The sequence below is a fragment of the Ursus arctos genome, unplaced genomic scaffold (genome assembly GCF_023065955.2).
Source record: "Ursus arctos isolate Adak ecotype North America unplaced genomic scaffold, UrsArc2.0 scaffold_6, whole genome shotgun sequence".
NCBI lineage: Eukaryota > Metazoa > Chordata > Mammalia > Carnivora > Ursidae > Ursus > Ursus arctos.
In genome coordinates this window covers 39,448,175-39,474,091 of record NW_026623078.1, presented here as the reverse complement: position 1 = coordinate 39,474,091, position 25,917 = coordinate 39,448,175, and the positions used below count along the sequence as shown (strand labels likewise).

The 25,917-nt window shown below is 39.7% G+C and overlaps 1 protein-coding gene across 5 annotated transcripts in view; it reads right to left on the bottom strand.

Annotated features, from left to right (window-relative positions):
* LOC113252988 (carbonic anhydrase 13) overlaps nucleotides 1-24,642 on the bottom strand; it is a 29,780-nt gene extending 5,138 nt beyond the window's left edge. The window contains exons 1-7 of one of the 5 annotated variants that reach the window (XM_057307997.1): nucleotides 24,466-24,617; nucleotides 19,930-20,127; nucleotides 12,995-13,113; nucleotides 6,996-7,091; nucleotides 5,439-5,501; nucleotides 4,772-4,927; nucleotides 759-836 (exon numbers count right to left, since the gene is read on the bottom strand). In XM_057307997.1, the coding sequence (XP_057163980.1) occupies nucleotides 774-836; nucleotides 4,772-4,927; nucleotides 5,439-5,501; nucleotides 6,996-7,091; nucleotides 12,995-13,113; nucleotides 19,930-20,127; nucleotides 24,466-24,502 (732 nt within the window). In that variant the 5' untranslated portion in view covers nucleotides 24,503-24,617 and the 3' untranslated portion in view covers nucleotides 759-773. Of the gene's footprint in view, nucleotides 1-758; nucleotides 837-4,771; nucleotides 4,928-5,438; nucleotides 5,502-6,995; nucleotides 7,092-12,994; nucleotides 13,114-19,929; nucleotides 20,128-24,465 lie in introns of those variants that run through there. The other 4 variants (XM_026495812.4, XM_057307996.1, XM_044382719.3 and 1 more) reach the window with 4 other exon arrangements.
* Between the last annotated feature and the right edge of the window lie 1,275 nt (nucleotides 24,643-25,917).

Below are 25,917 nucleotides of genomic sequence, written 5' to 3'. Positions count from 1 at the left end.
CCCAGTAAGCAGAATATTCTTTTCTAATGTTTTGTAAATAGCTTTGCTTTATGTCACCATAGGCTCAAATGTCTAACAGCACTCCAATGCCGCCAAAGCTGGGTAATAATAAAAGTCAAACCTCCCTTACAGGACCTGGTGGCCCAGGTACTGCTCTGAATCCTCTACACATACCTCACCTCATCAATGATTCCCTCTTATCCTCATTTTAAAGATGAGGAACTTGAGGGACAGCTAGGAAGTTTCAGTAAATAAGCCATCTGGCAAATAAGTCATGCACTAACCACAGCACTATATTGCATCTCTAACTGTTTTTTTCTATTTTCCCCTAATCTCTTTTCATGAACTTTTTATTATGGAAACTTCCAAACATACATAAAGCTAGAAAGAGCAGCAGCATAAAGCACCACAAACTCAGCGCCCGGCTTCATCTGTCACTCACACACAGCCCACTTCCTTTCATCTATCCTCTCACTCCCTCTCTCTTTCCACCTCCCACCTGCCCAAACTGGATGGTTTTGAAGCAAATGCTGAATATCATGTCACTTCAGGTGTAAACATTTCAAAATTGATCTCCAAAATATGTAACATTTCTAACTCTAATAAGGCCCCCAAAACAAACTAGTTAGTCTGGCTTCTGGACCATCGGGTCCCGACTAACTGGATTGTCTCCGATTACTCCAATTACTACTACGAAAAAATGCTCAACATTACTAGTCACCACATAAATGCAAATTTTAAAAATCACATATACCCACCAGAATGGCTAAAGGTCAAAAGACTGACAACATCAAGTGCTGACAAGGATGTGGAGGAACTAGAAATCTCATACATTGCTGGTGAGAATGGAAGAAGGAACAGTCACATTAAAAAACAATATGGCAGTACCTTATACCGTTAAACATGTAGTGCTAGGTATTGCCACAAAACATGAAAATACGTGTCCACACAAAATTGCATATGCCAATTATTCCTAACTTCCAAATATGTACAGCTATTATTCATAATAGTCCCAAACTGGAAGCAACCCAAATATCCATCAATTGGTAGATTTTAAAATAAGGTGGTATATCCATATCATAGAATATTACTCAGTAAAAACAACTGTCAGTGAATCTCAAAAACATTATGCTAAGTAAAAGAAGTCAAACACAAAATCTGCATACTGTATGATTCCATTTAAATAAAATTCTAGAAAAGGCAGAATCCTAGTGACAGCATATCAGTGACTGTCTAGGGCCATAGGTGAGGAAGGAGGTGGAGAGCACAGAAGTTTAAGGAAATGTTTTGGCTGAGGGATCTATTTTATATCTTGATCTAGTGGTTGCTGCATGGTAATATACAATAACGAAAATCATCAACTGCACACTAAAACTCATGAATTTTATTGTATGGAAATATCGTAACAAATGACAAAGAGAATTTTTTTCAAAAGAACATAGAATTAAAGCCAAGTATTCTGCACATTGAATTCAGCAGATGAGCAAGCCAATTTAGATAATTTAGGATAACCCAAAGAAACTTGGCAGAACAGTCAGCCTTCCAAAGAGAATGACAGATCTATTATCAAAACTATCCGAAAGCATATCTGTTTACTGGTCTGGCAGTTAAATTAAGCATTTCAATAAGTGACTCTGGGGACAAAAATGGGCTTGAATTAAATAAAAGAAAATGAAAACCATCTGGTCTGCACTTTTGGTCAAACAGTGACTGGGCAAGAAATAACAGTAGAAAAACCTGGAAAAAAAAATTGGCACTAACTTGCTAAAAAAAGGATTTAATCTCAAAGCTAGTGACGTTACATGGTAGAATTGGAAAATACATAAAACAATGTGTCCCAGGGACTTCAAAAATAAAAAGCAGCTAAAATTGAGATTAGAAATTATCTTTTGGAAAGTAACCCTTAAGTAAGTGGTATACACAAAAGACATGTTCATTTCACCTTACATAAAAGAGATAAACAACTGAATAACCATCTCAACCCTCTCATGTTTTGGATTTTCTTAATAACCTTTTTAGTTTAGAACAGTTCTAGATTTACAGAATTATTGCAAAGATAGTACAAATAGTTCTCATAAGCCCCACACTCAACGTGCCCTATTATTAGTATCTTACGTTAGTATGGTACACTTTTCACAATTGGTGAACCAGTATTAATATGTTATCATTAACTGAAGTCCATCCTTTATTAAGATTTCCTTTGTTTTTACTCACGTCTTTTTCTGTTCTAGGATCCCACTAGGAAACAACTTTACATTAGTAGTCATATCTCCTTGAGCATTTATTGAAGATGACAATTTCTCAGATTTACCTTGCTTTTGATAACCTTGACAGTTTTGAGGAGTACTGATCGGCTATTTCGTAGAATGTCCCTCAGTTGGGCTTTGTCTGATGTTTTTCTCATGGTTAGACAGGGATTGGACTTCTGAACTATCTTTGGCTTCATTCTTTAACTCTTGAAATCACCATAATATCATGTTATAATAATTTGGATTATTATTCAGATAATCATTTCCATCTGGTTAAAAATGAAATGTCTGGGGCACCTGGGTGGCTGAGTCAGTTAAGTGTCTGCCTCCGGCTCAGGTCATGATTTCGGGGTCCTGAGATCAGCCTTGTCCAGCTCCCTGCTCAGCGGGGAGTCTGCTTCTCCCTCTCCCTCTGTCCCTCCCCCCTCCTTCTGCACTCTCACTCTCTCTCTCTGTCTCAAATAAATAAATTAAATATTTTTTTAGAATGAAAATGTCTGAAAGTATTCGGGCTAGAGTAGATGTAAGTGAATTTAAGTAGATAACAGTGAATTATCAATCATACTAAAGCTCTAAAATATAATTATTTATATACTCTACCTTATAAAAACCACATTAATAATTAATATTAATTAATTGAGCCTCAAATTAGATACAGTAACGAAACCACAGCTAGGTAAGCATGACTCCTAAACTTACAGCGCATCATTTTTGATTAAGAGCTTTATGTATTTTAAGGAACTAAATTATATATTTTAATACATTCTCTTCCAAATGGCAGGTGGATTTCAAAAAGTTATTTTCCGGGGCACCTGGGTGGCTCAGTCAGTTAAGCATCTGCCTTTGGCTCAGGTCATGATCCCAGGGACCTGGGACTGAGCCCTGAATTAGGCTCTCTGCTCAGCAGGGAGCCTGCTTTTCCCTCTCCCTCTGCTGCTGCTCTGCCTACTTGTGCTCTCTCTCTCTCTGTCAAATAAATAAATAAAATATTTAAAAAAAATAATTTTCCAAGTGGCTTTAAGAGATAAAAATATCTTTGAAATACAAGGGAAAAACATGATCTCTTATTATTACTACCTTGATGTTGTAACTTATTAATTCTCACCACCATCTTGTTCAAATTTAACAAAAGAATGTAAAAGTGAACAGCTTAGCACATGAAGGAAAGAAAAATGTGCTCTGTTAGTATGGCCACTGAATCAGTGACAGGTCCTTTTTCTCATGACACAAAGCATCTTATTTATGATGGGAAAAAGTCACAAGAATTTCCATGTCAGTTAAGCTCTGGACTTCAATCCAGACTTTTACAAAAATGCTTTGATTAATATGTCCCAGATTATTATTTGTCTTTAATCCTAAAGATAAGGCCAACAGAAGTTAGATGTGTTCAACTCCAAGGGAAAATGTTACCTGACATGACCTTGGTAGAGGTAAACCAGCTCTAGTCTTTGGGGGCAAAAAATAAACAGCCATGGGGCGCCTGGGTGGCGCAGTCGTTAAGCATCTGCCTTCGGCTCAGGGCATGATCTCAGCGTTCTGGGATCAAGCCCCACATCAGGCTCCTCTGCTAAGATCCTGCTTCTTCCTCTCCCACTCCCCTTGCTTGTGTTCCCTCTCTCGCTGGCTGTCTCTCTCTCAAATAAATAAATAAAATCTTTTTTAAAAATTTAAAAAATAAAATAAAATGAACAGCCACGCAGGTGGGCAAGCCCAGAACAGAAGTGCTTGATTAGCTGCAAAAATTAGTAGACTATGATCTTGCTAAGATTTTGCAGCAAGTAATTCAAAAAGGAAAACAAAAAGCAAAGAAATCCCACCCAGTACAGCATCCATCAGAAAACACAGCAGCCACCTGTGAGCTAGGTCAGTCACACAGGTCGTAGACCCAAGCCGACTTTTGGCCATCAAAGACAGCCTGAGCCTGCAGACGGCTTGCTTATTGCGGGGACTCAACACGTTTATCAGAAAGACAAGTGAAGGAATGTCTTCACTAAAACAGCACAGGTAGGCACCCAACAATGTCTCAGTAAATGCTTAAAGCCCCTCAAGCAGCCCCACAAAAGTCTTGTCCACAAAAGCCAAGAGACCCATTGCTGTTGTCACTGCTCACTTTCTGATTGCGACATCGTCTGTAGGAGGAGCAGGTCTAGGGACTGAGGTCAAAAAGAAGAAAGACCCCTTTTAAGAGTAGCCTTTCTCCTGATTTTCCCATTTATATACCAGCCTGTTTATATCTCAGCCCCCCCCCCCAAAAAAAAAACAATGATAGCCTTTAAAGTCACTTTCCTCAGTGTCTGTATGCACATTACATTTCAAAGATTGGGGAGAGAAATCATCTAATCACAGAAGGTCAAATAAGAAAGGGACATAAGTTTTACCTGGTCCAACCACCAATCTGATTAATGAAGGGAAAATACAGGCTTTAACTTGCCCCCGAAATTAAGGGTAGGATGGATTTTTTTTTTAAGTTTCGGTCCAGTTCCCTCTAGTAAATCAAGATCAACCTTGAAGAAGTGACATACCTGTTGAGAGCTGATATTTATAGGTTGTTTTAAAACGATCCATGTGACACTCTCGAGAAGAGGTGGGACTGTAAGGGAACCAGGATATGTCCAGTAGTCCCAGGATGGAGGAAGCAGAGATAATGGGTCAAAATTTGTGAATCGAGTTTGTTTACCCTGGTGGAGAAAGAGAATTCCCATCAATTACAATGGGAGAGCTTTACGCAGCCCTCAAAAAGAAACCTACAGCCAATGAAAGACCATTTTACTGGAATTCTTTAACTCATGGAATTATTTAGTATCTGTCTTTGTATCTTAAAAAAAAAGTTTCTACCTTAATCTAAAACTTTTAGGTGAAGTAGCACATCACCTAGATTTATTTAAGAAGCACAAGATTTGTTTTAAATGTGTTGCAATTAAATGCTGATGTGCAAAACCCCAATACCAAAAATCAATCATGCATAGATTCATTAGTAATGATTGTAGATAATTTAAGGCCCCTTCATAATTTTCAAAAGACAAATGTTAGTAATAGGTTGATTCTGCTCTATCCTTCAAGCATGTTCCACACCTGCTTCAAAGCAGATAGCATATGCTTTATCTAAAGTCTAAGGTATTAGGAGAAGGTAAGAAACTCAGGAGAGAACAAGGAATCCATTAGTCATTAGCAAATAATATTTCGTCTTACCTTTTCTTTAATAGAATCCAAAATGTCAGTAATCTTTTGCAGTTGCGAATTATGTTCACCAATCTGAAAGCACGAAATTTCAGAAGAAATGGTTACTGTAGCAGAACAGGTCTGGTTCACTCCATTTCAGTCACTGGTTTTGAATTGGTTTTTTGTTTTTTTGTTTTTTTGTTTTTAAACGTATGCCAGCCCAGAACAAACAGAGATTGTTCTATAATGAAGCTGTCTTTCACCTGCTGGCTTTACCATGCCAGCAGAATCTGAGCAACAAGGTAATGTTACTGGCTCCACAGCTGAATTTTAAGCTTGATTCCAAAACTAGTAGTAACAGCGACATAGTTTTTCAGCTTTATGAATGTTTAAGATGCAGGTTAACTTCAGAGGAAACTCCCTTAGGAAACTCGAACATAATGCTATCCAACCAGATGTAACCTTCAGACCTTAGATCCAAACTGACTCTTGTGACATCAAAGCATTAAAAAAAATACCTCCAGGGGCGCCTGGGTGGCTCAGTCGGTTACGCGTGTGCCTTCAGCTCGGGGTATGATCCTGGGGTCCTGGGATTGAGTCCCACATGGGGCTCCCTACTCCGTGGGAAGTCTGCTTCTCCCTCTCCCACTCCCCCTGCTTGTGTTCCCTCCCTCTCTCTCAAATAAATAAAATAAAAAGAAAAGAAAAAATCTCCCACTTTCAACCCAAAATGATTTAAGGTCCTGAACCAAAACGATAAATTATCATGATTAGAAATCATCATCAGAAAAATATATGTACCTCTTTACGGATGTCCTGAATCTACCTAAGATTTTCAATCCTTCAGGATTAAAATATAATCTCTTGTCCCACTTGCATTCCACCGTCACCAGCAGACTTGGTGGCCAAAGGCAAGGAGCCGCTGCCTTTCATCCCACCCCCCATCTGCCCTGTACTTCCCCCAGTCCCAGCCCCAGCGAGTTACAACATCACACACAGAGTTGGTGGCAGAGCAAAAGCGCCCAGCCCTACAAGAATGCGGTCACAGTGGGAGCTGAACGGCCCGATCCACCCACGGGGATTATAACAAGGATACTTGCTTCACCACATGTGAATATGAGACAAAGGAAAAGACAACAACAATTTTTTTAAACTGTTCAGTGTGTTTGAGACAACAAACCACGGTGGTAAAACTAGTGCTTCAGGATTCAGGAACTTGAACTTCACCCTGTCCTGTATCTCTAAATACTGTGTAATCAGGAAGAGCCTAGAATAAAGATTTTCTTCTCTGAATCTCAGTTGTAACTCCTGCTACTATTGTTGCAGCTGTTGCTGCTGCTGTTTCTATTCACATAAGAATGATCAATGGACAGTAAGAGGAGACGTAAGGCAATACTCCTACGGTAGTTCTGGGCTATTAGAGAAATCATAAACTAATACATAAATGTTTAATATTAATTTCAAAAGGAAAACATTAAACTTAGAATGAGTTTACTATTAAAAATGGTAGACTATCCTTTCCACAACTGAAACTCTTTATCCAACACGGCTGATGAATTATTTAAAATGAAATCAGTGGATTCTCACCTGCAAAAATACTCCCAGGACGGCTAGTCCATCTGGCTCATGAGCTGCCTCAACAAAGCTGGGGTATTTATCTGAATTCCAATGAACGACATGGAGCTGAAAGGGAGGTATGCAACATAATTCAAATGTTATTTTTAAAAAATCCTTAAAAACATAAATGGAAATATAATATCAATATAGATGTTCTGGGGCTGTGCACTCATGTGTATAATGCATTCTTCACAGAACCCACCTATTTGCTTTTGTCCAAAAGCCAAAGACAATCACCATGGCCACTTGTAGTCTGTGGTGTACTATAGGAAGGTCTACAGCACCAGATAGAATGTTCTGGACCATCCTGCCAAGCCTCTCTGGCCCGAGCAAACTCCAACCATTGCTCCTGAGTGACAAGGCTCCTCCCTAGCCTTCCACAGGTGGGATTGCAAGAGAGCAGCCTTAGGTCAGATGTCAGCTGGTAGCAGAGTCCATGAAACAAGCTTAGGCTCACAGGAGGTGGGGAGAAGTCAACTGAAGGTTTGCAGTGACAATCCTGCTGCTAAGGATAGTACCAGTTGTTCCTGAAACTGCCCAGTCAGATGTTCATCACTGTCCTTGAAGACTTTTTGTGACTTGAAAGTGCAAATTCTCCTTAACAGCACTCTTTAAAGCAGTATTCACACATGTATTACCTTCTATAATTATGTTCAGGTCCTTTGCTGATAGCGAGTTTTAATGAGGACAAAGAGGCTTTGTCTAGGAACAGGAACTAGGAACCAGACATGTCTGAGGATGAAAATGAGAGGCAGTTGGTGTTACTGAGGTAGGGGAAAGGAAGGAAGGGGAGAGGGAAGGGTTGGAGAACCTGGAACTCTAGAAAATAGAAAATACACCTACTACACTCTTGCGAGTGGTGTCCTGCAAAAAGCAAAGGGGTCCTATATGTTCTGCCACTGTAAACAGTACAGTGTCCCAAATACACAAACAACTGTGAAAGACTGTAGAATAACAAAAAGGCAGAAACCACTCTAGGGAGACCTTCATTCCTGATTAAGGGGAAGAACAAACTAAGATAGATGCCGAAGGGCAGTGTGCCATGCTCAACCGATTTGGCTGAGATCATGAGGACGCCATGTTGTCCAAGAACCCCTGCATGAGGAACTGACTTCAGATAAAATCTCCTTTCAATGAATCCTTTTGGCACCTCACGGAATAAACACATATGAAGGGTTTCATGCACAAATCACTTTTCTAGCTGTCTCTTAAAAGAGAGAACTGAGTATGTTCAAAGACATGGTTTTAATCCCATGCTTTAACTATAACTTCGTATCTTATAGGCAACTAATATGGGGGAATTTCTGGATAAATAAGAATTATCACAACTAGTGAGCTACAAAACTATAAAACAGCCCACCATCCATAAACAATCAAGGAAGGTTGTGGGATCTGCAGACTGAAAATACAAAGGTGGATCCCTGTAGTGCCACGTTCTAAGCTGGTGTGAGATAGCTGGAGGAGGAACGAAACCTTGAAAACACCGGATGATGAAACAAAATTCGTTTGGTTCACATGAGATAGATGACATTCCGCTTAAGGGAGGGGCTGAAAAGAACATTAAAGTTGTTTTAAATGGCTCTGTGCCAATCCATCAGCTCACTTAGTAAAAGATGACACCAAAGATATAAAAAGATGTGAAATGATGTCTTTAGGTTCACAACAACAACTGATTAAAAAATGAATACCTAACTAAAGAGAGATTAATCTATATACTGTTTTGCTGGTTAAAAAACAGCAACTATTTAGGGGTGCCTGGTTGGCTCAGTCGGTTAAACGTCTGCCTTCAACTCAGGTCACAATCTCAGGGTCCTGGGATCAAGCCCAGCGTTGAGCTCCCTACTCAGCAGGCAGAGGGAGAGGGAGAAGCAGGCTCCCCGCTGAGCAGGGAGCCTGTTGTTGGCCTTAATCCCAGGACCCTGGGATCTTGACCTGAGCTGAAGGCAGCCCCTTAACTGACTAAGCTACCCAGGTGCCCCAGCATTTGTATTTGAATTAAAACTCAAACAAACAAATAACAAACTCATATTTCCTGACTAAAAACAACAGCCTCAGTGATTTCAGCAAATGACAAGATGTCCTAGAGGCCACAAAAATGGAAATGAGAAGATTATTCCCTGTTGGAAAATAATTTCTTTTTTTAAAGATTTTATTTATTTAGTTATTTGTTTGAAAAAGAGAGAGCATGAGCATGGGGAGGGGCAGAGGGAGAGGGAGAGAGAATCTCAAGCAGGCTCAAGCAGACTTGCTCTATTCCGGGACCCTGAGATCATGACCTGAGCTGAAATTGAGAGTCTGACCCTCAGCAACGGAGTCACCCAGGTGCCCCAATAATTTCTAAATAATAGTATTATTCAATGTTAGCATTTTTAACTGCATACTATTGATATGTAATTATGTTTAGCATGCCAAACATCACCATTAATGTTAAAATCATAGTTTAACTATCAGCTACATATTTAATATGCTTATTATATAATTTGTACAAACTGTAATCAGATGAAGTTTTAAATAATGGAGTGGATTATTAGTCTGCTTTTTATAGATGCATAACTCTTAGGATAAGGTTTTCCAACGATTTAGATCACTTTAATCTCTCTCTATAATGTCACAAATCATCAGATTAGACCCAAAGTTAAGTTTTTACATGGAACACTTTAAATGGTTTTTTCCTTTCATTTCTTTTCTTCTTCTTTTTATTTTTTAAGAGGGTACAACTCGATGACAGTCATGAAGTTAGGTACAAAAGTGGCTAGAAAAACTAATTAAGAATCATTTCTACAGCTGAGCACAAAGGCATTCTTTTGAACCTGAAACCAAATGTAAGTGATTCCCAAATACCTCCAGCTCCAGCCTGGACGTCTTCCTTAAACTCCAGGTCAGTAGCTAACAGCCTTCTGGAACGTGAGCCTAGAATATCTAATAGACACCTCAAACGTAATGTGTGCACAACAGGACGTCAGCTTCTCTCTGCAACCTGTTCCTCCCCGGACTTGCCCATCTGAGTAAATGACAGAATGATCTTCATGTTTGCACAAGCCGAAGTCTTAGGAGTGTTTCTAGACTCCTCTTTCTTCTTCCTTCAATCTTCACACCCTTTCATTGGCAAGTCCCACTGATTTTCTTTCCCAAACATATCCTGGGCTCATCTAGCTCTCTTCAACTCCACCACCCCCGTAGACCAAACCACCATCCTTGCTCATTTGAAATACTTCCATAACCTTCTAATTTGTCTTCTTGTTTCAACATTTGCCCAACCACTTCTCCACACAGCAGCTAGTTATATTTTATAAAATATAAAGTAGAACATGACATTCCCCTGCTCAAAACCTTCCATTGTCATTGTCTCAATACGTTAAGGGTAAATTCCAAACTTCTCACCATGCCCTATAAAGCCCGACAAGGCATGGCCCTTGCCTGCCTCTCTAGGACACAGCTTATAACCTCTCCCTCATTAATTCTAATCCCAGAAGCCAACGCCTTTCACTTCTTCAACATGCTAACTTCATATCTGCCCAAGGTCATCTGTATTTGCTGCACCCACTTGCTGAGGAACTGTCTAGATTTTCTCATGATGAGTTTTCCTAACTATTCAATCACACTACCAGATCCCATGGCACTGTTCCTATCAAAGAACTTACCATATGCCATTTATTTATGTGTTTATTGTCTAACTCTAACACCCCACAAACCCGGAGGTCTGACCCAGACTTCCTCATTCTCCATCAGCATTCCTACCTCCAACCAGAAACAATGACCCCCCACAAACCAAATCAATCAACAAATCCCACTGAGGTTGCACTGGCCGCCAGCACTCCAATTAACTGCACTCTCATCTATTACCTGGAACCTCCCCGAAAGCCTCCTCCCTGGCTTCCCTGATCCACTCCTGCTTCAACCCAATTTATTCTCAAACGGTAGCATGAATATCTTTAAAATGCAAATATGATCACTTCATGATTCAAAGCCAGTTAATGGCTTCCCACCACACTTAGATTTAAGTTCACAAGCCCTACCATGATTGATCTTTGTAAAACCAGGCCCTCCAGCCTTTCCAACTTTATCTCTGGCATCTCTCCTCTTCGTTCTTCATGCACTAATCCCACTGGCCACTCTGTTCTTCCAATATGTGATGTGCTTTCCCACCCCAAGTCCTCACACATGAGTCTATGCATGGTCCCTGCTGTCTCTGCCCTTTGCCTGGCTCACTCCTGTTCATCTCGTCCTTCAGGTTTAGGGATGAGGGACTCATCACAGGGAAACACTCCCGGGCTCATCCTTACTTCCTCCCATCACTCCCTCAGGACGAGCACGAGTAAGCTGGACAAAGATGAGTGACACGATGGGGTCACAATGAATTCTTAAAGAGTGAATGAATTCATGAACAAATAAACAAATAAAGTAAGAAAGAGCCTTGAACACATATTAAAGAATCTATGAAACTCCAGCCAAAGCTTTATCTACTTCAAGAAGGAAAGTCTACGAAGATGTCTCTCGCTCTGCAGGTCAGGACCCTGAGCCTCTGAAAAATTTCAGGATAGGAGTGCCCTTTTCAAGAAACAACCTGCCAGCTCAGATAAAACCTCTCTGAAAGTATACTTTCAAGTTTATGACACTAGAAAGTATCATCATAAAGCAATGTGACTAATTTTTCTTAGTTGCTTAGGAAAATTACAAAGCAGGAATCCAAAGGCAGCTCAATCCCCACAAAACCTTCCAGATTTAGAACAATGTGTTAAATTCAGGACACAAAACTTCAGAAAGCAACATGAAAACTATTCAGCAGATGATATAAACTGAGGCACCATACAGACTCAGGAGTCTCACTTTCTACGTGTTGGCATCTTTTGTCCAGTGCCATGGAACACTTTGGATATATATTTTATTCCCCACCCTGAAAACAGAGCAGGTCCCTTACCCCAAGCGCTTGGCTTCAAACAAAAGTGTTTTAAGTAGACAAATGGATGTTTTGGTTGATAGGCTCAAGGAATAGTTGTACGTGTTAATGGAAGAGCAAAACTGGGAAGTTCTCTTGGCCGGATTTCTCTGAAAAGCAGAACTATAAAGGAGTGTCTGAACTCCACAGCTCAGTAATCATGAGAAAATGAAGGAAAACTTTACTTGACTGGAAATGCTCTGTTTCACCTAGACAACTCACAAGCCAAATTACTGTCACTTAAAAAGTTTTGGTTGAGTCATACAATAATTCACTTTCATCTCATGGAAAAGTTGGGTGTTAGCAGTATTTAACAGTATTAAAACCTGAAGTATATTATGCTTTGTCATTTAACAGAGGATTAGAAAAAGTAGAGTATTATTAATGAATATAATTATAAAGGACTAACTTCCCAATTACAAAAAAAGTCAGTGAGTGATGTAATGTGTTATGACTTCAATAATTAATAGAAATTCCCTTTCAGACCTGTAAATATAGAGGTAATGTAGAGTTTAGGAGAGTTTGTCTTCATTTCTTTTCCCTATGAGGAACTTTGCCATTTACTATCACTTCTACAAAATATGATATTAGTATTCACCTGTGTCTGGACCAAATATGTACATAATTGGGTCCAAATCAAATGTCTCTTTCTCTGCTTTCTTCCTGGACTTTCAGGAAACACAACAGATATTCTAGAAAGAGTTTGTAATTTGGTGTCAGACAGACATGAGTTTAAATCCATCTCAACCGCTTCCTAATTGGATAAGCTACTTGATCTCTCCAAACCTGCCGTTTACTCATTTCTAGAAGGAGCACAATAACCCTAAGCTCTCAGAGTTGGTGTAAGGCTCAGAAGGACCACATTTATAGCTCTCCTACTGATAAACTCTCCTATTGATGGAACAAAGCAGTCTCAGACACTGATTCCTAACTGGCTCAAGATCAGTTTGGAGTGAAGAGAGTTGGCTCTGTGTTCCTTAAATCCCAGCACCTAGGAAAGCACTGACTCACGAATACATGTCCGATGGCTTACCTCTGCAGCATATCTCACTCCATCCACCACGTGTTCAGAGCCATGATCATCAGCAGACCCCCAGTGAAGGTGAAACTGTCGCAAGCGGTAGCTACCAGTGAGAGGACCCCCACGCAGAACTAAACACCAACACATTTTAAATTGTTAGCAAGAAAAAAATATTTACACATGCTGCTACAATCCACATCATCTCCCTGAATTATTCAACATGCCCATGTCCTCCAAGGAATTTTTTACAAATGTGTCATTCAGTTTGCAGACAGGCATACAATTTTTAGGTTTATGAGGAATGAAACGTTAAAAGGTTGGAGAGTCCACAGTACAGATTTTTATGGGACATCTGGGAAATCACAACAGACACAGAATTTAGAAAGTAGAAGAAATTAGGAATTCCTAAAAGTAAAGAACTGGTCTGTTTACTGGAGGATGTCAGCCTCTCTGAATAAGGATGTGGTATGTAAAGAGGGCCACCTTGAACTTGGTGGAGCAGCCTAGCACGATGGTTGAGAACAGGCTCCGGCATTGAGAAAACCCAGGCTCACGCTCTTACTGTGTGATCTTGCATCAACTCTAACTTCAAAGCTTTAGCCTTCATGTCTGTCACCTTAAGACGGTAATGCTCCCTCCTCCTAATGCTGCTTTGAAAATAGAAGAAAAGTTGAATACAAAGAACTTATCACTGCCTGGCACACAATTGGCATGCTGGACATGTTAGCTATTATTAGTATTTTATTGTTGTTAGGATGACTACTAAAATTGGCCAAGTAAGCATATCTTCTGTACTTGAATTCTATCCTTCCAGGGAAACCTGGAATACAGACAAAATTAACTCTTTTTTGGAAACAGAATCATATCTTAAGTATATAGAAAAGCTTCTTAATAGAAAACATAGCTCTAAACTATCTCTCCTAATTATTTTTTATTGGGCATGTTTAAAGGATGTGGGGGGATAAGAAAGCACTGGGTGTTCCATACACCATATGCATTACTAATCTCCCATCAACACCCAACAGAAGTGTTAGATTGTGAGGTGCAGACTTAATAACAGTTTGATTTAAATGACCCTCTCCTCTTCAGAGATTTCAGATAGGTAAAGAGAGATACAGAGATAGAGCTATCTCAAAATTTGTCATGAATGATCCGTCTTATATAAGAAGCAAAAGATGTTATGGGGTGCCTGGCTGGCTCAGTTAGTAGAGCATGTGACTCTTGATCTCAGGGTCGTGAGTTCAAGTCCCATGTTCCACAGGGAGCCTACAGAACCAAAGATGTTAAGGTGTATATCACATGCAGTTTTCTACACACAGCAAGGGAGAAAAGGGAAAATACATTTGCCTAAAGCACACTCCTCGTTGAGCTATACTGTGGGAGAGAAATGATCCAGACTGCCATATTAACCAGTACATCTGAACTCATTTCTTCCTTACTCAGTTTGACTCAGCTGAAGCTGAACATCAATGATTAAGAGTTAGTGTGGTTGGAATCAGAAAACCTGGGAATAGTCCCAGCTCAGCTACTGAATTATGTGATCTTCCAAAACTCACTTAAGCCTCTGTGGGCGTCAGGTTTCTTGTCTATATTTGTGTTCATTTGTCTGTCTATTTTTAATTTAGGAGATTGGACTGGATGCTCCTTAACTTCTACAATTATCAAAACTACCAAGGGAAAAAACTGAGCATATGCAATAAAATTTTGGGGGGGAGGTTGAATGGTTGGAGGTTTCTTCAGATTCATTTGGATCCAGATTTCTTTACAATAAAAAAAAAATGGCTATTTCCAAAGTCCTCTGAAAAATAAGAGAGAGGAAACATTTACATCAGACCCTAGGGCTTGCTCTTTCGTTACACTGGTATAAACAGAGTAGTTTTAGTGTTTTGAGTCTCCCACTGAACAGTGTTCATGAGTGCAGAGACTCTGATTAGGTCCCTGCTGTACCCATCACCTAAACACGGTAACTATCACAGAGCAGATGCATGATAAATATTTGATGAATGAATGAATAAAACATTTGATCTGTCTTTAAACAAGAAGTTTCAAAGATGAGTCACAAATAAATTCATTTAAAAGGCACATGCCTCTAAGTGACTCCATACAGCATGGATGCAATGACATTCCAAATGAAAAGAAATCAACAGTTGTTGTTTTTTTTTTAATTTCAATTCAAGTTAGTTAACATATAGTGTAGTCCTGGTTTCAGGAGTGGAATTTAGTGATTCACCACTTACATATAACACCCAGTGTTCATTACTTCAAGTGTCCCCCTTGATGCCCATCCTCCATTTAGCCCATCCCCCCACCCTTCCTCTCTCCAGCAACTCTCAGTTTTTTCTCTATAGTTAGTTAAAAGTCTTTTATGATTTGCTTCCCTCTCTATTTTTATCTTACTTTTCCTTCCCTTCCCCTGTGTTCATCTGTTTTTTTTTTCTGTTTTTTTTTTTTTTTAAAGATTTTATTTATTTATTTCACACAGAGATAGACAGCCAGTGAGAGAGGGAACACAGGCAGGGGGAGTGGGAGAGGAAAAAGCAGGCTCCCATCGGAGCAGGGAGCCCGATATGTGGCTCAATCCCAGGACTCTGGGATCAGGCCCTGAGCTGAAGGCAGATGCTTAACGACTGAGCCACCCAGGTGCCCCCACCTGTTTTTTTTTTTCTTAAATTCCACATATCAGTGACATCATATGGTATTTCTTTCTCTGACTTATTTCACTTAGCCTAATACATTCTAGTTTCAACCACACTGTTGCAAATGGCACAATTTCATTCTTTTTGATGGCCGAGTAATATTCCATTGTATACATACCACCTCTTCTTTATTCATTCATCTGTTGATGGACATCTGGGTCCTTTCCATAATGTGGCTATTGTTGATAATGCTGCCATAAACATCAGGGTGCAAGTGTCCCTTCAAATCAGCATTTTCATATCCTTTGCATAAATACCTAGTAGTGCAATTGCTGTATCATAGGGCAGTTTTATTTTTAACTTTTTGAGGACCCTCCATACTGTTGTCCAGAGAGGCTGCACCAGTTTGCATTCCCACCAACAGTGCAAGAGGGCTCCCCTTTCTCTGCATCCTCACCAACAACTATTTTGCCAGAGTCGTTCATTTTAGCCAAAGAAATCAACAATTCTATTATCCTTTTTTTTTTTCTTACTGTAGCATAAGACCTGAGCTCAAACATCAAGTCATGCCCTCACAGATAAAAAGCAGATTAGAAAGCTTGGGTAATCAATGTGGAATTAACTTCAGGAGAAGATGCAAACAAGCTGGCTCAAGAGAAAGAAAGTGACACCAAAAACACACATGCTTAGGGAAACATCCAAGAATAAGGGTTGATCTCTGGAAAGCCTGCTCGGAATCCAGGGTTTAAAGCCAGATTAGCATAGCTCTGCTAGTTAAGCAACAAAGAGTGGCTTACACTCTACATATTTGGACTCCACATCTGAGTGTTTCAACTAAAATACCCAAACTGGGACCATGAGCAGCAAACGTCTACTTGTGAAGAAAACATTCTCTTGGAGCAGAGCTCTTTTGAAGAAACACAGGGTGGGGAAAAGTGAGTCAAAATACTAAGGTTAATTTATCACTGACTTTGAGATAGTTTATAATAAAAAATGCAACTGTAGTATAAAATGAATAATGGCAACAAAAGTTATTTTTAAGAAGAATGACTTAGTGGTTTCAAGTGTCAAATCATTCATCTTCCTCTGCAATTGAGATGAGTAAATAAATATTATTGTCTCCATCTTATATCTGAAAGTGAATAATCATTTCTCCAAAATCACACCTGGGATACATGAATAGTCCACTTATCCTTTCATTCAGAATTTTTCTTAAATATATTCCAAATAAAACACTCATAAAAGAGGTCTACAGAGATTAAGCAACCAGAGTTAAATGCCATAAAACTTTGGGAAATTGTTAATATCTTAGTAAAAGTAACTATCCGTGTTATTTGTTACATGCTGCAAAGACCAATAATATTGTGAAACTAGAAATGTATATGTTACTCCGTTGAATTTGACTTTGTTAGAAATTTGCTAATCTTACTCACTTTCTGAAACTACACTGTCATCAGTGGCCTTAAATGATAAGCAGGGCTTGCAACAAAATCAGAAAAACAAAAAATTTAAAAATTAACACACTTGTCTATGCATGTATTTACTGTCTCTCCCACCAGCATACAAACAATGAATAATGCACTAATGCTTAAACTACTTAGGTGTCAAATGGTAAATATTAATTGATTTCTGGTGGTTTGTAATTTTACTGGGACTTCACCTATGTAGACTAATGCGTCCTGTATCATAATGCCATATCAATTTTCTAGGTTCTCCAGGAAGCATCATGCCAAAAAAAAATGTTTTCAACTTCAACACACGTTTATTGAGCTCCTATTGTGTGCAAGGCACCATAGCTGTTGCCCACAGGCAGTGCTCAGCTGAGTGGGAAGAGAACTAACTGACAGTTACAGTGCCGTGTGGGAAGTTCTGTGATAGGACAAGCCTGGGGTGCCTTAGGAGGAGTTGTGGGGCCAGTCAGGTGAGATTCCGAGAGGTGAGATCCTGTCTGAGTGCAGAAAGACCAGTAACTAGGGTGAAAATGCCCTTGTCTTTCCTTATCAGATTATTATTTCCCCTCTACTATGGCCAACAGGAATTCTTCCCCCCAAATTTCATATTCTCCTGTCCCCTTTCTTTTTATTTTTTAAAAAGATTTTATTTATTTATTTGACAGAGAGATGGGGGGAGCACAAGCAGGTAGAGTGGCAGGCAGAGGCAGAGGGAGAAGAAGACTCCCCACTGAGCAAGGGGTGCTCACTTAACTGACTGAGCCACACAGGCGCCCCTGCCCCCATTTTAAAGGACTATTAAAATTCTAATGGGTAGCTCACCAGAGGTTAACCACATCGAATGCAACTTCCCAGACAAAGAAGCCCTACAAGGACCATGAGGAAGGTTTCACGCCTGTGGTTTCTTGATTGGTGGGATTCAGAGTTAATTTTGGTCAAGAATGGTTTCTTTAGGGGTGCCTTGGTGGCTCAGTCGTTAAGTGTCTGCCTTCAGCTCAGGGCATGATCCCAGGGTCCTGGGATTGAGCCCCACATCGGGCTCCCTGCTCTGCTGGGAGCCTGCTTTTTCCTCTTCCACTCCCCCTGCCTGTGTTCCCTCTCTCACTGGCTATCTCTCTGTGTCAAGTAAATAAATAAAATCTTAAAAAAAAAAAAAGAATGGCTTCTTTACAAAATGGAAACTGTTTTCTTCAAATCAAAGTGGTTTGCTACAGAAAGTATCTTTTTATTTTTTATAGTTTACCAAAGAAAAAGAAAAGCCAATAACTTATTTTAACTCTAGTGTTTTCTACTTTTCCACTGATTTAATATCCAGAATCACCAGGAAACATTCTTTTTTTATTTATCTTGAGAAAAAAGAATGAGCATCGTGACCCATATTTATGTAGTTTCTGTCTCAGAGGGGTAGAAAGTACTTTACAGATATTTCCAATTAACCCTGTTAATTTCACTGTGATCTAGATAGGAACAAGACCTTCACATAGGGGAGAGGACACGCACTACCAATCACAGACCCAGTGTCAAAATCTGGAAACACAAACAGACTGATTCCCCTGATTAATCCAAAGTAGAGGGAAAATGAGAGGAAGGGGGAAAGAGACAGGGAGAGAGAGGAAAAGAGAAGGATGGAGAGGAAGGAAAAAGAGAGAGGGAGAGAGAAACCTAGATTATCATCAAGCAAATCAGAGCAGGAATGTTTCATGCCTCAGGCTGCCTACATTTATAAATTAAAAAGTTTTGGGGGGTCTGGGTGGCTCAGTCGGTTAAGTGTCTGACTCTTGGTTTTAGCTGAGGTCATGATCTCAGGGTCCTGAGATGAAGCTCCACGCTCAGTGGGGAGTCTGCTTGAGATTCTCTCCTTCTCCCTCTGCCTCTACCCCCCACTCATGTGTTCTCTCTCTCTCTCTCTCTCAAATAAATAAATCTTTAAAAAACTTTAAGTTTTAGGTGAAGTACATTTAATCACTTCTTATTCTAAAACTAAGAGTGGGTAGTCTCAAGTTTTTTATGTTTGAGATATAAACAGTACCAAACTACAATTATGGGTGGTATAAACTTTATACTCAGAAGCCTTGGACTATTTACAATGTACCCATCAACGGTATCTATTAATACAGATTCATAAAACTGAGAGCTTGAAGAAAAGACAATCAAATATAGTATATAAAAAGCAAGGTCCCCCTCCCCCAATAAGTTAAAAATACCATATGTTAATCTTTCTTTGTGCATTTTTCCTCAATGCTCTGATGGAAATACATCTTTTATGAATTTGACAAATATGAGAAATTTTGTGGGCTTATAATTTTTGCTAACAACATAGCATCACATAAATACAGTATATTATTACTAACCTAAATCTGAGCTTAATAAGTGAAAAACCTTCTTTTTATAACTTAATTACATTTTTCATTAATAGAGCAAATACAGCATCATCCTAATATTAGACTAAAAATAAAAATAATTTGTCAGAAGCCTTAAGAAGTATTCCAAAATTCAATTCTCTCTAATCTTCTCTCTCATCTTAACTTTAAAGTAGATATCATCCATTCCTTGGGTAGTAGATATGTTTAAAGAAGGATTAAATGTTCGTTTTAAGGAAATTCTCTTTTTCTACTTCATTTAGTTATCCAATTAACAAATAAACTAAAGTTTTATTTGGTTGGTCCATGACTTATTCACAGTGTGAAAGACATTATCCCATGAAATAGTCAAACAAAACTTTTATTACAAGTCCTAGCAAAGTATTGGTAAGGAACACACAATGCATAGATATTTTAAATATGAAAGATAAGAAATCACAGTCCAATCACCCAAGACCCCCACCCCCCACCCAAAAAAAAAAAAAAAAAAAAGAACCAACCTGATTTGTCCTCTGTGTCATCAAAGTCAACGCTGAAGGAATGGCCACTATTACTGATGATTTTGGCTGAGTTTGCATCATACTTGATACTAAGAGGCCGCAGGGAAGAGTCATATTTCACTTCTTTGGTTTTAATCTCAATCGGAGATTGCTGATCCCCATCAGCAATAGGGAAAAATTTATTCCAATGAATAGGACCTTAAATACATAGGACCAAAAGAAAAGGACTAAATAAGTTATTTCTTTTACCAAACAAATACACTGTGCATGAGTTGAAGGAAAAACAAATAAGATCTTCATCCTCAGGATCTTCACATCTAATTTTTTTTTTTTTTACAAGACTGGTTGCTTTTATTATTGGTATGAAAACCTCCTGATTTGCCTTAATTCATTTGCAACATTCAACTAACCCTCACAGACAAAAAACATGTCAGCTTTAAAAAGTACTTTCCAGGGGCGCCTGGATGGCTCAGTTGGTTAAGCATCCCACTTTTGGTTTTGGCTCAGGTCATGATCTCATGGCTCATGAGACTGAGCCCCATGTTGGGGGCTTCAATCTCCCTGCTCAGCGGGGAGTCTGCTTGAGATTCTCTCCCTCTGCCCCTCTCCCACAACCCCCCCCCCCCCGGACACATCTGCTCTCTCTCACTCTCTCTCTCTAAAATAAATAAATCTTTGGAGGAAAAAAAAAAGTACTTTCCAAAGGTACCTTTCTAGCATACTACAAACAACAGCACAATTCATCATTGAAAACAATGAGATTTAGTTTCAGCTCCAAGAACGATATCTGTGGTAGCTTCAGCAGTCAACAGGAGTTCATGGGATGAAAGAATTAATGGAACTGGGAAAACTATGTAGAGATAAAAGTGTGCAGTTCTTAAAAATGTTATCCCTATTTCTTTCTTCTATCACTCACTCGTGTCTCCAGGGGTCACCCAGGCCTCACTCGGTTACCTCTGATGTGTAACAGGCATACTAAGGAAATACATAAATTTTTCACACAGCATAATCCAAATAAAATGGCTGCACCATGTCAGGAAATGTAATATTGTTGATTATCTTTAGTGGAGTCAGGTAACAATTTCTTTCTTTCTTTCTACATTTCAGAAGGTCCTTCTGCAGTTATTTTGCCAGTGTTACATTTGAATTCCAACACAAGGGACAACTGTCATCCTGATTCTCTATTCAAAAAGTCAAAATTGCATCTAGTTCTCAAGTTGGACACACGTTTGGTAAATTGATATGAACCAATAAGCGGGAAATACCAGCTTTATTCTATGTCTATATTCTTCATTTCTCTGGAAGACTTGATTCAAGTTCTGCTTCCCAGAATCAAGAGCAAGACTGCAGCTTCAAGTAACCTCTATCTTATTCTACAGATGTGAGTAGTCACTTTATAGGTTAAAGGTTCTTATTATGTCTACTATGCCTGCAATTTACACAGCTACCACCAGGGGGTACAGCACAGGGCTACTGACTAAGCTTTTCCCTATATCACTAACTTGATTTCTCTAATATTCAAGAACTTATTAAAATGACATAGCATGACAAACATTTGTTACTGACAACAACAAATATTTTTAAAGATAAGATTTAGAATGAAATTTCAAGAAATGCAAATATATCACAATTAACAACAGCTTCAATCTCTAAATCTAATGCTCCTTATTACTCTTCAACTGTGCAAAGGAGAAACCTTAAGCTCTTTCCTTCACATATGCTTCAGGTACAAAAAATCAGAGCATGAATATATAGCCATACACATAACTTAAAAGCTCTTCTCTTGTGAATCCAACACTTTGGACTTCAAAGCAACTTGAACATCAAAAGTCCTTGCCTACAACTTATTACAAAAAAGCCATTACATTTCCTGATTTATTAAGTACTCCAATTTACCTTTCTAGTACTCTTTCTCTGCACAATCGAGTCCTTGCTTTAAGTGAAAAAATTTTCTACCTCATTGGCAGCAAGTATGACTTAACCTGATGAGAATTAGATTTTGAATATGTGAGGCATATATCACAAAATGTTGTTTACCTTTTTCTTTCTCTTCCTAACTCCTTTACTCTCCTATTTCCAGTCTTTATAACAAGAATAATTTTTAAAAGCAGAGGCTACCCAAAATAAAATAAAAATAATCCCACTTGCATAAATTACTCAATATTATTTATTAACCACTATAGTGGGTTCATTTCCCTGCCTCTTAAAGAGGCCCCTTTTTAAAAATGTTTTCAAAACATCCACTAACATAAAACATAAACATCCATTTAAACATAGTTCTTAGAGATATATAGTGATTCTTCCATTGATTCAAGAACTTTTGAATATCTATAGAGACATGTAGTTTTCAGTAATTGTCACATTCCCTACACTGAATCAATAAAACTATCAGGTTAGTGGAAGAACTTGTAAGTTTTTGGTGAAGGCATTTTCCAATGCCTCAAGTCTTGGTGTTCCATTTTATCATTGCTACTATACCCAGTTTAAGTTTCCTTTTATCTGCTCATTCACTGCTTTTGTCAGTCAAAACAAAACAAGCAACCAAACTTGCCCAGTCAGGATTCAACATATTTCCAGTAGGATTTTGCCAGTTGATCTACTTATAGGCACAGTCCTCAAAAGGCTATTGCATCTAAAAGCAGGAAATGGGGGCACCTGGGTGGCTCAGTTGTTAAGCATCTGCCTTCGGCTCAGGTCATGATCCCAGGGTCCTGGGATCGAGCCCCGCATCAGGCTCCCCGCTCAGCAGGAAGCCTGCTTCTTCCTCTCCCACTCCCCCTGCTTGTGTTCCCTCTCTCACTGGCTGTCTCTCTCTCTGTCAAATAAATAAATAAAATCTTTAAAAGAAATAAAAATAAAAAATAAAACCAGGAAATGGCCCTATAATTGTTAGCAGACATACAAAATTACTCTTTGGTAGTGGTTTTCCAGGGATAGATTTTTTTAAATTTCTGAAGATAAGCTTCATTGGAGCCACTATTTTCTAACATATAAATGTATTAAAGAGTAATCAGTACTCATTGATTGAAAATACCCTTCTTCTGGGGGGCGCCTGGGTGGCTTAGTCGGTTAAGCGTCTGCCTTTGGCTCAGGTCATGATCTCAGGGTCCTGGGATGGAGTCCCGCGTGGGGCTCCCCGCTCAGCGTGGGGCTCCCCGCTCAGCGGGGAGTCTGCTTCTCAGTTTCCCTCTGCTCCTCCCCACCGTTTGTGCTCTCCCTCTCTCTCTCAAATAAATAAAAATAAAATATTAAAAAGAAAAAAAAAAAAAAGAAAATACCCTTCTTGTTCCAAACTATAGTGAGGGCGCTGTTGATACCCAGTAACTGTTAAATAACAAAAATTAAAATGATTCCAGCAGAGAGGGAAATTAAAAGAAATTTGTTTTGTGTTTTTTTTTCCCAAACATAAATTGGAAAGTAGCAAAAGTGTGAGATTATAATTATAGTTTCAGTCAAAAAGAACTTCACCTAAATTATACCTTTTATTATTAAAGTTCTAAATTTCACCTGCTCCCATTTTTAAACTGGCAAGTTATTCATAACCTCAAATAGGCTACAATTAGAAATGAAGCTTTTCTCTTTCTTTGTGAAAATAAACTTTCTATAAAGTTTGACTGTATGGTACTGTTGAATAATATACATGTTAATCCAAGGAAAGTATTATTATTATTATTACTCACAGATCTAATTTTGACAGTGATTCACTGTCAGGCTTTCCTGGTGTCACTTTGCAATTATTTCAAATGATGGTTATTTTGAGATTTAGTATATAGAAGAAGAAAAGTATATATTTTATTATCACTGTCACTGTCATCAATAAATACAAGTTCACCTAAGTGCTAAAATTTGAATAATCCTCTGTCTCTGCAAGGATGAGTGTAGGAGAGGGAGAAAGAGTGAAAAAGTAGCACGAAGTATAACTTCATTTTTTTGGAGAGAACCTAAGTCTTCCCAAAGCTAACAGTACCAAATTGCCATGGCAATATTTTATAGTAACAGCTATTAAGAAAATTGCAGTATTTTGATTGCCAAGAAGGCAACTTAAATCTTCAGGGTTGCAATTCAATTATTAAAATTCCTTAGGTGTAGCTTCAAATGTTTTCCATGATTTGTTTCCTCTAAGTGAATGAACTTAAAAAACTGAAAGCGAGCTTGTCCTCTATTCATTAAAGTATGTCATCAGACTTCTAATCTCCGAGCCTTTGACTGATTAGTAGTTGTTACTAGGGAAAGTCCTCGGCTTTGCAAAAGAAAGTGACTGGACATGTAACGATGATTTCGGGGTCTGAGGAATCTTCACAGGGCTAACGCACACCAACTCTCACCCCCACTATCAACACCCTCCAAAAGACGCTTTTCCTGTCTACACAAGACTAAGCCTTCCCTCCACTTCCTGCATTCAGCTCTGGGGAAAGCTGCCCAATTTAAAAAGGAACCAAAAAGTTTCTTCCAAGTGCGGGATCAGCAGTGTGTGGTCTGTCCCCCACAGCCGCGCCCTGAGCAAAGCCCTCCCTCGGATCTGCAGAAGGCGCTCACCGTTGTGTTCGCCGTATCCCCAGCTGAGCCGCGACATGGTCCCTCGGGTCGGAGGCAGAGGAAGATGTGGCACGGCAGCGAGAGGAGGGAGCGAGCGGGGCAGGCGCGCGAGCTGGAGAAGGCGGTGGCCAGCCTAGGGAGGGTCCGCCCGCCGCCGCCCGGCAGAAAGGGAGCGCTGAAACCCCGGGGCCAGGGCGCTAACGGCCTCGTCCGCCAGGGGGCAGTGGCGTGCAGGAAGGTGACCGCACGTGTGAGGGCTACCGGAGCGGTGGAGCTGAGCTGGGTCCAGGGGCTCGAGTGTGAACTCCAGAGAATGAGAGTGGGCTTGATAGAGCGGCAGAGGGGAAGGGTGGGAGGAGGGAAAGAAAGAGAGAAGGGTTTCCGGAGGGGATTTTCGGCCTCCTGAGAAGTAGTCACCCAGGAAAGTGTTGCTTAGAGGGCTATTCTGGGAATAAATGAATCACTGGGGCCTGAAGCTACCAGGCTGGGAGGTGGGGCTGCTGGTCGTTGATGCTAGTGGTGGTGGTGATTACAAGCACAAAACGATAATGACAATGGCAATCGCCACAAATATAATTTAGCTGCTATGCATTAAAGGCTTACCATGGGCTAGTGTCTGAACCAAGACGTTTACCCACATTTTGCGTTAGATCCTCAACATTCCTTTGAAGAAGATAGTATAATTGCCCCAGAGGCTTAAGAGAAGCTAAGTAACGCACCCCAGGTCGCGACGCTAATAGGGGCCGAGAGTTCCTACTAAAAAGGGATAGATGTCCCTTCGCTTCCACCAGTCTGGCTCCTCTGCCCATTCATCCTGTCCCCTTCCTCATTCTCACCTGTACAGGCTGTGGCTTGAGGAGTGAGGGAACCAACCTGATTATTGATTCTTGGTCCAGAAGTTCTGCTGCCCTTTCGTCCCCGCTGACAGGATGGTGTTCAGTCCGTCTTGTCTTGGATGCATGGTAGGCTTGCTGTCCTAGGGCTGAAAGCTGAGCTGACCTGACTGCAGAGCCTTGAATTTCTGTCCTGGAGTAGTGGGTGTACTGGGCTCAGACTGAAAAATAAAGAGAACTCTGCGAGCTGCCGGGATTGTAATTACTGTTCCAACTGCGGAAGGGTTTGAGTTGGGTCAATTTGAAATTTCAAATTGAACTATGCGGTGTTATTTATGGACAAACGAATGCAAAGAGCTCCTTATTGGTCATGAGCCTTCCATGGAAGATGTAAGGGTGGCTGTTCAACTATCATCTTTCACTTTCTCTTGCCACCCACACAGCAGCTACATAATGTGGTAATTGCAAGTCCCAGGAGGGTACCTCTTTTGGTAACCACTGTATTGTTTAGGGACCACTAAATAAAGACCATTTTGAATGATTCTTCTTTAGACCTGACCTAAATATCCCACAATGCAGCCTGCACCTCCTTCTGCTTCTGTAATTCTTAATGAGGTTA